Source organism: Pinus tabuliformis, chromosome J (genome assembly GCF_031772625.1).
Source record: "Pinus tabuliformis cultivar Carrire ecotype Pingquan chromosome J, CPIR1, whole genome shotgun sequence".
Classification (NCBI taxonomy): domain Eukaryota; kingdom Viridiplantae; phylum Streptophyta; class Pinopsida; order Pinales; family Pinaceae; genus Pinus; species Pinus tabuliformis.
The window spans coordinates 555,214,014-555,224,781 of NC_142295.1; the positions used below are offsets into that span (position 1 = coordinate 555,214,014).

General features: G+C 36.0%; 1 protein-coding gene across 1 annotated transcript; it reads right to left on the reverse strand.

The window, feature by feature from the left end:
* Positions 1 to 382: 382 nt before the first annotated feature.
* Positions 383 to 9,328, reverse strand: LOC149228216 (DNA-directed RNA polymerase II subunit RPB2-like). Its single transcript, XM_089378104.1, has 25 exons — positions 9,003 to 9,328; positions 7,775 to 7,996; positions 7,301 to 7,585; positions 6,363 to 6,560; positions 5,742 to 5,806; positions 5,533 to 5,619; positions 5,289 to 5,409; positions 5,156 to 5,200; positions 4,931 to 5,068; positions 4,770 to 4,842; positions 4,550 to 4,626; positions 4,280 to 4,387; positions 4,061 to 4,177; positions 3,471 to 3,626; positions 3,270 to 3,371; positions 3,030 to 3,155; positions 2,828 to 2,905; positions 2,591 to 2,686; positions 2,332 to 2,447; positions 2,139 to 2,208; positions 2,005 to 2,058; positions 1,747 to 1,890; positions 1,341 to 1,640; positions 811 to 1,233; positions 383 to 707 (listed from the first exon to the last, which is right to left on the reverse strand). Exons 1-25 carry the CDS (start codon positions 9,234 to 9,236, stop codon positions 588 to 590), a joined length of 3,555 nt encoding a protein of 1,184 aa, XP_089234230.1. The 5' UTR covers positions 9,237 to 9,328; the 3' UTR covers positions 383 to 587.
* Between the last annotated feature and the right edge of the window lie 1,440 nt (positions 9,329 to 10,768).

Sequence of the window (10,768 nt, forward strand, 5' to 3'; positions counted from 1 at the left end):
CATGGACGAAATTGAAACTCTATGTGGAACTCTGCAAACCATTTTCAGTCCCATAATAAAAATATACTAACTGCAATGTGTATTTGTAAACTCAAGGTACATATAATAATCTAGAATCATTTAAAATAAAACAGCTCTAATTTGACATTCAAACAACATATCAGCATCATAAAAATTAGTATCCATAGCACTTCTTCTTCTTCTTGACAACTTTAGAAACACCTCTTTTCAAACTTTTCATAACAGTATGATCAACAGTTCATTGTCACGATTTTAGCAACAACACCAATTCTGAAAGGGATGAAATCCCAAAGGCTGAACTGAGTTTATACAACCAGGCAGTAAAAACAGTCTTGTATACCAACTTTGGCCAGGCCAACCTTACAAAATTTATCTCACCCAACCAAAATAAATTTCTCTTTGACCCAAAAAAATGATTTCATTTTAATTCAGATCTCCGACATTAGAATGGCCTTTTTGACCCACTGTTTCCTGTCCAGCTTACAAAAACAGACATGTCTTCCACTGCTATAAGGAGATTGTATTCCAATTAGTTGTGCAGAGAAAGCAGATGCAGCAGGCAGTGTTCAAGCTCCTTTCTTCTTTTGATTTTTTATATCCTTAATTTCTTTAGTGAACATTCTTGGGGCAATGGCCATGGACATGAGTTCTTGAAACAATAACTTACAAGCATATGGTATGTGCACCTAAAACAAAAACATAATAATGAGGACATGGACATAGAGTTTAAAAGAAACTTAACATTACTGTACAATGGATATCTGCAAAGACGTGAATATCCAAACTCACCTGCACAATATCAGTCTTGTTCTTGCATCCTCTACAATCAAAAGCATTCTTCTTCAGATTTGCAATCGCAATTAGACCACAGCGCTCACAAACATGGACCCTATATGCATCACTTTGATCAAATAGCCTTTCTTTCAGGAAATGAGCAGCTCCATGGGCTATCATACAATCACGTTCCATCTCTCCAAAACGTAGACCTCCATCACGGGAACGTCCTTCTGCCGGTTGTCGAGTGAGAATTTGAACAGGGCCACGACCACGAGAGTGAATCTTGTCATCCACCATATGCTTTAATCGCTGGTAATATGTAGGACCTAGAAATATCATGGCAGATAACTTTCTACCCGTGTGACCATTGTACATGGTCTCAAAACCTCTCATCTGGTATCCACATTTATGAAGTGCCTTGCTGATGTTATCCACCTGAAATGTCAACGAGGATTGTAGAATCAAACACAATAACTAAGAAACAGAGGCTTACTGCAGATCAAAATAATAATTAAAAAAAAAAAAACAATAATTAAACTTACAGTAACATCAGTGAAAGGAGTTGCATCTCCCTCTTTCCCCATTTGAGAAGCAACCTTTCCCATGATACATTCAATGAGTTGACCAATAGTCATTCGAGAGGGGATAGCATGTGGATTCACTATAATATCAGGTGTAATGCCCTCAATTGTCCAGGGCATATCCTCCTGAGTGTATGTCATACCTACAGTTCCCTTCTGACCATGCCTACTACTGAACTTATCCCCAATCTGTGGTATTCGCACAGACCTCATTCTAACTTTCACAAACCGCAAGCCATCTTGATTTGTTGTCAGAACAACCTGCAGAAGTGCATATAAGTTATCGACAATTTGTATGCTGTCATAAAACATATTAAACAAAATTGTTACAAAGTGCCTCATATATATAGTTAAACCAGTTAACTACCTGATCAATCACCCCACTTTCACTATGACGCAAGGCTGTACTCTGATCCCTCTTTGTGTAACGTTGTTGCTGACCTGCTGCCTCATCTTGTGCTACAGGTGCGGTTTTACCAATGATTACATCCTCCCCTGAGACCCTAGTACCCTGACAAAACACCAATCATGTCAAAAAAGATTCTGATTAAGTTACCTCTACTATTAGAGCTTTCATGGAATGTGAACTCCATATTAAATAAATTCAATAAGGATTTAGACATACAGGAGGAGCAAGCCCATCATTATCCAATTTATCATATGAACCATGTCGCATGCCCTGCAATTTGCCAATAGTAGTGAGGAAATGATGAACGCCAGTAATAAAAAGAAAGAACAAAGCTCAACTGTAGCACTCACTGATGTATTCTCCCTGCTTGGACAACCAAATTCCTCTCTAACGAGTGTCCCCGACCTGCTTTCTTCGTCTCTACAATAGACATTAAACAAACAGTAGATTCAGGAATATTTCCCTAATGACATCCAGTACGGAAATGAGAAGCATCATCATTTCCAAAAAGAGTTCCCATCATCAGTTGCATGGAAAACCAACCTGTAGGACCTAAAAAATAATGAACGGAAAAATCCACGGTCTATAGAAGATTGGTTCATGATGACAGAATCTTCCTGATTGTATCCAGAATAGCAGGCAATAGCTACGATCGCATTCTGAAGGAAATCATGTTAGACTTGTTTAAAAATCAGGGAATCGAAAGAATAGCAAAACAAATATTACTAGCAAGATTATTACTAGCCGTGAAATAGCCAAAATCAAAATCTGTGAACAAAAATTAAATTAGAAAAACACTTACGATCCCTGCTGGCAGCTGCCTAAAGTGCAGATGTTCCATGGCACGCGTTGTTACAAGTGGTTTTTGTGGATAGTACAATACATACGCTAAGGTATCCTGCAGAGTAACAAATTTAAAGTGATTGATGACCTCAATAGCTGGAGTTGTTCTAACTTCTGCAGATAATAGAGTAGATATGGCAAGGTGTCCTACAGTAAAAAATTTAAAAAGTAACAGAGGACCAGAACAATACAATACCATTCTAAGCTGGTAATTTGTGACATAAATACCCATCGCTTGTTTTCCCATAGCTGACTGGTAAGTGTTACGTGGAGACTACAGAGTGGCAATACATAAAAGGCATGCACTTCAATGTATTAGCAAACTAAAAGCCGAATCAGAATGTATCCAGCTACAGCAACCAAAAGTAGCGAAAAATATAGGTGCTAAAGATTCAAACCTGATTATGATCAGGAAACGGAATAATTGATGCACAAACACCCAAAATCAATGAAGGATGAATTTCACAATGGGTGTACGTAGTTGTATATGCTTCTAGAGGATTAGCTCTTGCAGCCACAAGGTCCTACAAAATCATAAAGTTCATTATCTATATTAACTCTGGGTGGAAAATATAAAAGTTACAAGGAAAATGTGAATTTGCATGATCAATCTGATCAGAAATGCCACTGGTACGAACATTAATGGTCATAGAAATCATTGTTGTCTCCTCTTCCTCTGTGTCCACATACTCAATCAAACCCCTTGCAACAAGATCATGCCAACCTGCTTGTGGGCTAGTCTGTTGAGAAAAATAAGTAATATAAGAAGTCTTTCACATTTATATAGCTTTTTATATCAGGAAACAAAAACAAAAAAGAATGTCTTTCTGAGTCCTGACCCGTTCTTGTAATCTTTTAATGTCTGATTTCTTTATGATCAGGCGTTGGTTCTTCACAATAAACAATGGTCGACTGCATCGACCATAATCAGTATACAGTCTCAATTCCTTCAGACGAATATCTCTAACAACCGCAACTTCTGGATTCACATCAAGCTGGTAAAGCAACATAAGCTGTTAATCCATTTAGGACATAAAAAACTGAAGTTCTCACAAGTGTCACAACGGATGGCATAGCGAAAGACAACCAAAAAACTGATTGAAAAAACAATTAACATTTTGTAGCCATTTTTTCAATTGGAAAAAACCTCCCATAAATCATAAAAGTGACTTTATAGGTTCTTTCTCTCTCTCTGATAAAACTGGGATGTGCAGATGTCTCTCAGAGGAGGGGCACCCATCCCCCTTAACAGAAAACATGGGAAACAACGCATCTCTCTAGAAATACTGGTAAACAATGTAAAATGGCTCAAAGAAACTAAACCATCTAGGGCTCCTTACAAAATATTATAAAACAATATATAATCTCCTAAATCTAATTCAATCAAATATAAAATTATTGAACAAAAACAATTCAGACAGCCACACACCCGTCTTCTCAACTGTCTGAGTGCCGACACCAAGAGTTCAGGATCACCGTGAATACCAACCCAAGCACCATTTACAAAAACTTTTGTTGCTGTCGGAATAGCTGCTGGAGATATTTCCTAAAATGACAATGAAGGATCTCAAGATGATAAACTTAAGAGATAGAATATAAGCATAGACAAAACTCGATTAAAGGTTTAAATTGGTGGAAATGCATGTACCTCAAAATTTTCTGTGCTCCACTCGTCCAAGAATTCCAGAATTGGGCTAGGAGAAGAACCAACAGTGATGTAAACCATGAGGGCCAAATTTTTTACAAGCCCACAAGCCTACACATTACAAAATGGAAATATGAATCACCAAGCCCTTGCGAAATATCATTATTTCAAAATGTTAATCCAAATTCAGTTTACCAGAACAGTATGTACTAGATATTTATTTTATAGAACTGTTTACTTCAAAGAAAAAAAATGAAAAAAAAAAGAACTTGCCTGTCCTTCAGGGGTTTCTGCGGGACACATCATACCCCAGTGTGAATTATGCAACTGTCTGGGTTTTGCTATCTTTCCTGCACATTAAAAGACACATTTATGTTGCATCAAGCACATAACTGAAGATATAGTTATAAAACAATGTGGGTCGTTGCACTTGGTTGAAGGATAAATTTTGTCCCAACAGACTCAGAATATCAGGATCCTAAAACATTCTAACCTTCACGACCAATTGGAGAGTTTAACCTTCTTAAATGTGATAAAGTTGATGCATATGTCAGACGATTTAAAACCTGCATCAAGAATAACAGAGCGAATAATGAGTCTCAACTGTAAAAGAACCGGGAAAAGTAAAAAAAAAAACATGACAATAAAAAGCACCTGTGATACTCCAGCCCTTGTGCCAGCTGCATTTGCTTGGCCCCAGTTTCCAGTAGCCAAGGAGTATTTCAAACCATTAGTAATTGTTTTTGCTTTGATTGCATATTGTAGATTTACATCTCTTCCACGATCAAGACACTGTTCACAGTACCACAAGTTATAAGCTTACGATACATATTTAAAAGCATTCAAAAGAACATAAAAGTGAAATAAAGTATTATCAACCTTTTGCACCTCGAACTTCACATCTTTGGTCAACTTCCGGAAAAGCTGAAATATTGAAAAAGTATGTTAGTGAACTTCCCTCAGAATTAAAGAATAGCATAATAGTTTTTGATACAAACAAGCATTGACAGACCATTCTGAACAGTCCTCCAAGAAGAGGACCAGCCAGATCTAATCTTTTGTTCCCATAGTGATCCCTATCATCCTCTGGCCGTCGACCAAGAGCACATAATAGAAGCCGATGGATGATGTACCTAAAGATACACACAGATCATGAGTTACACACATCACATCTTCATAATATACAGAATTATTTCTGAGAAAGAAAACCACAACATCCAAACCAAAAGATAGAAAAAATAGAAGTCCATGGTTACCCAAAAAAGTAAGCTTTCTTCGTGTCACACAACTCTCCAACACCAACATGAGGTAACGTTTCGTTCTGCAAAATTTCTTTTGCATACCTGCAAAATCAAACCATTGATCAATGTCAACACAATTACTCAAACTTTTGATTGACCAAAGAATCTTACAAAGAAACTATTAACCCTTGCTAATTGCATAACCAGAAGAAAAGCGATCTCACTTTATACGCTTTTCTCTAGTTACACCAACAGTGGCACCACGTGTTCCAATCCAATCCAGAGCAACCTGAAGCAAAATTTTTATGGATCAGGGCAGAAACATAGCAGATTCAACACACCCCGATAAATATACACTGGAAATTTTGATCAGCACAATAATTTTGAGGTTTGAACATCTAAAGATCTAACCAGTTTTCAAATTCGAAATGTTTTTTAAGGAAGAAAAAAAAGCTAATTTGCATTATATATTATAATCAGTACATGTAATCTATTGAGTCTGGTGTCCAGCTATCACATATCAGCCATTACCCGCCATTACACAGAGTAAGAAACAAAGTAAGAAATATTATATGCCTAGGACCTAAGCACAATTAGCTAAAAGATCCTCATTGTGAATAATTTACAGGGATTTGACAACTCTAGAAACCACAAATATATTAACAATATCAAAATAGGAACAAATTTGCAACAAATAAGGCAAATTACAAATCATATCCAATCTTAGCCCCATAGTCGTCTAAGCATAAATCATTTAGGGCATCAAGTTCAACAATATTAAAGAATTTAAATCAAATAGTCATGTACATAAGAAATGTATATTAAAATTCAAAAACATAACAGACCTCTTGATTCTGAATGACAAATGCTTCCTCTATTGATGGTCTCAACAACTCCATCATTTCAGTATCACTGAAGTCATAGCATATATGTTCTAAAATATCTTTGTCAGAGACAAATCCCAATGCTCGAAATATAACAATAATAGGAATGTCAGCACGGATATATGGTAGTGTTGCATGAATACACTGCCCTGTTGAACCCTGCACCACAAAATAAATAGAGTGATATAAGGGTCCATTCTAGGTCGTAAATAGAATGAAATCAAAAGCAAATAATATCTATGCATCTATATGATGATTTTGTGATAGAAAACATGAGATTGCCTGAAAAATTATCAAAGAATTTATGCAGCAACTTGCACTAAGCTAAGTGACACATTGGGACAAATATAATAATAACATTATATTTATATTAACATAGAGATATTTTTATTTGCATACCATACCATAACATCACATCACATAACGTTATAACATCTCTTCAATAACATCTCTTCCATATTGAAACAATGTCCAACTAAATAGATACTATGTATTTAGTGATCCACTAACAAACAAAATCCATAATACCCCATTTCTTGTTCGAAATAAAAAAGCTATAGAGCCCATTTCTTCTTCGAAATAGGAATCCTCTAGCTGTACATGGGAAAATATAATGGTGCAAAGGACATAAATAGAGTTAAAATATTTAACTCGCACAAGGAGTGTTTTGACTTGAGTATCATCAAAGAGCTAAGTTTAGGTCATTTTCATGTTGATCTTTCTATCATATTTATGCATATTTGTGATGCATTATGCAAAATCTAATAATAAAGAATCTAATTTTACCTATAAATAAGTAGTATATTTTTTTATAAAAAGCAATCCAAAAAGGGCATAGAGATAATAGTTATCAAAACATTTTCAAATATCAAACACTTCAAAAGGAAACAAAAACTTACCGCAGTAGCTTTTGCAAGCATCCGTACAAACATACCACTTGGTGGCCTGTTTTGTGCTTCGCCCATAGACCTTATTTCAGCAACATAAGAGTATTTATTTGGTTGCCGCTTTTTAAAAACGTAGACATGGTTTGTACTCATTCTTTCTTGGGCAATCAGAACCTTCTCACTGCCATTGATGATGAAGTATCCACCTTGATCATATGGACACTCTCCAAGCTCTTGGAGATCTCTTTCATTCGACTTAGATAATGCGCAGTATGTAGAACGCAACATTATTGGTACCTAAAGTAATGGTTACGAATAATCATAAATTAATAGAGAAAACACATCATTATTGCTACCGAAAGTGAGGTATCTACAGATAAGTAATGCCTGTCTGTCAAAAAATTAACATCAAGGCATATATATACAACATTGTTGCCACGTGAGAGGCAAAAGAGGCAAAAGGAGTAAACACAAAAAATGACATACCTTCCCAATGTAAACTTGCGAAAGATCTTGTGTTTCTACCATCTCTTCACAATCATTGCCCTTCTTAAACACTTGTTTAGTAACATCAACAAATAAGGGAGATGCGTATGTCAAATTTCTTAATCGTGCTGCCTTCGGAAACAAAGTAGTAGTTTCCCCTTCAGGTTCTGTCATCATAGGTTTACTTAGATATATTTGACCAAACTTGATCTTGAAAAGAGTCTGCAATCAGAAAAACATCACAAAACATTTTAGAAATACCAACTTGCTCACTATGTTCACAAAATTAATAAACTTGCAATCAGAAAAACATCCAAAAAAACATTTTAGAAATACCAACTTCACTATGTTCACAAAATTAATAAGCTTCCTTTTCATTAAAACACCAATAGGTCAACCCCTCTATGGATTGTCTCACACACAAAAAAGCAATAAAAACACAAAAAAAACAAAACAAAAAAAGAAAACAAAAAATTGAAAGATCCAATTTTGACAGAAGCAACCCCTCTAATGATTGTCTTACACACAAAAAAGCAATAAGAACACACCAAAAAAACAATAAAAAAGAAAACAAAAAGATTGAAAGATCCAATTTTGACAGAAGCAAGGTATTATGTTGCAATATAGTTTGGTTTCAAAATGATTTATCAGATGTTGTATCATGTACTGTAAAAAAAACCAACCTCATTTGTATGGATTCACTATTTTGGAGCCCAAACCTAGTACCAAGGGATGGGAGGCAAAGGGATGGAAATAATAATTATTTTTGTATGGAGTGTAGTCCAGATTTAGAGTATGAGTTGAGTTGAGTGACTGTGAGTTAAGTCAGTCCAATATTAGTAGTTTGAGTAGCTAGTACAAAAAGTATAAATATCCCTTATTGGACTCATTATAACTAATCAAGTTTTGTATGATCAATTGAAGAGCTGCAACTTATGTGTTGGGTGTGAAATTGATGACAATGGTGAAAAAACCAATCCCATTTGTATGAAATCACTATTTTGAAGCCCAAACTGAGTACCAAGAGATGGGAGGTTAAGGGATGGAAATAATAATTATTTTTGTATGGAGTGCAGTCCGGATTTAGAGTATGAGTTGAGTTGAGTGACTGTGCGTAAAGTCAGTCCAATATTAGCAGTTTGAGTAGCTAGTAAAAAAAAGGTATAAATACCCCTTTCTTCGCTTCCTTCCCATAGCAAATCGTGAAATGCAATTGATAATTGATTACCTCTGTGAAGTCAGTCTGTCTCCCGGGATTATGCTGAGGTTCAACTTTAATCTCGACGGTGGATGACTCGTCCACGATTTCCTGAATGGTATTCTGAATAAATTCATCAAAAGAATCGAGTTGTTGTCGGACAAGTCCCTTCTCTTCAAAGTAGGCGCTGATAACAGCCCACGCATCTTCCTGCGTTATCTCGTCATCTTCATTAAAATATTCTTCCTCTTCTCCTGCATACATCCTGTCCTCTTCGCTGTAACACCCAACTTAAAGCCCAACCGGAAGAAATCAAATTCCTTTCTTCGTATGCCTTCTAGAAGGTTACCAGAACCCAGAAAAAACTTTTATTGGTTGTCACTGTGATCGCTTCCCCTTCCAAAGACTAAAGCTTGAAATCAAATACTGAAAAATAAAGTGGTCTTCCAGCAATCCAAAATTTCAATTCAACTGAAAATTCAGTTTAATGGAGACACGAACCTCGCTGTTTCAGTGGGATGGAATCGGCTCTGCAATACAAAGTTTCAATTCAGTAGATAAATCAGATTAATGGAGAGCCGAATCTCGCTGTTTCAGTGGGATGGAATAGAGAGTGCGCGTTTTACAGGGTCCTCCTTGTATTTTTTTTTGTCTTTGGTTTCTCATTCAAGAGCGGCTGAATGAAAAAACCAAAATAGAGGATCGCTAAGATGAAAATTTATAGGAGGATACAGGAATTTATGGATCCATCTCACCCTTGTAACCGACGTAGATTCAACTGTATGTGCCATAACGTGATGTAACGTAACCTTTCATTAACGTAACACGATGATTTGGCTAATTACGCCGACATTCTTGGGCTCCACGACTTTGACGGATTTGGTCTAAAGGAATTTTGCAGGGCAAGAACTTACACAGGCGATCGGTGTTGGCGGCTGATGGTTTGGCGTTTTGAGTTTGTTTTTGTTTTTGTTTTTTTATTAAAATATTATACGTGGAGCATTTGTCAGGTATAAATAGTTTTTTGGGGATTGGATCTCAGTTTTTCCCGGATTGGAATACAAGACTTGTGTGACCAAATTTCCTTATTTAATTATAATCATTGAATCATAACCACTCGGATTAGGTTTAGTGGAGCCACTGCCAGGTACATATAGTTTTTTTCGGAAATTGGACCCACAAGACTCGTGGGACCAAACTTCCCCACCTAACCATAACTATTGGACCATAACCACGGGACTAGGTTTGAAGTTAACGGTTCCGGTTCGAGTCATCCTAGTGGTTTTTTATTGTTTAAGTGTTTAATATAATCTAACAAAATCTAAATAATTGCTAAGCAAGTTTTTTTTAGTTAAAATAAAAGTTATAAATTTATTGTGGCAGGGGATTCAACATTATGTTTTCATGTTTTTAACTTGCAAATAAGTTACCCAATTTAAATTTTTTATTTTTTAATTTGGTAAAAGTATATATATTTGTTTATGTTAATAAGGAATGGTGTATAATATAATTGTTTTATCCAAGGATTAATGTAGATAGTTAAACACCCTTATGCAGTTGTCATTTGATATTAGTTGTCCTAGTGGCATTTATAGCCCCTACGCAATCGCACCACAAGTGGCGCTTTGGAGAATTTAATTTTCCTCTCTAGCTCGCATACCCATCAATCTCGATGAAGCTAGATTCACTCTTCCATACCCTTGATATGATCTGCAGTTAAAGGGCATTCATGCCTCAATTACTTTACATCCCCCTCCCCCGACAATGGTGAATCTTTTGGCAATCTAACTCCCTCT

What these genes read in the sequence shown, in the direction of transcription:
- LOC149228216 (XM_089378104.1), bottom strand. Translation starts at nt 9,236, where the DNA reads ATGTATGCAGGAGAAGAGGAAGAATATTTTAATGAAGATGACGAGATA. An exon ending in TGAAGTTCGAGGTGCAAAAG is followed by an intron (nt 5,069 to 5,155) that starts GTTGATAATACT and finishes TACTGTGAACAG; the next exon opens with TGTCTTGATCGTGGAAGAGA. An exon ending in ATGATGGGCTTGCTCCTCCT is followed by an intron (nt 1,891 to 2,004) that starts GTATGTCTAAAT and finishes GTGTTTTGTCAG; the next exon opens with GGTACTAGGGTCTCAGGGGA.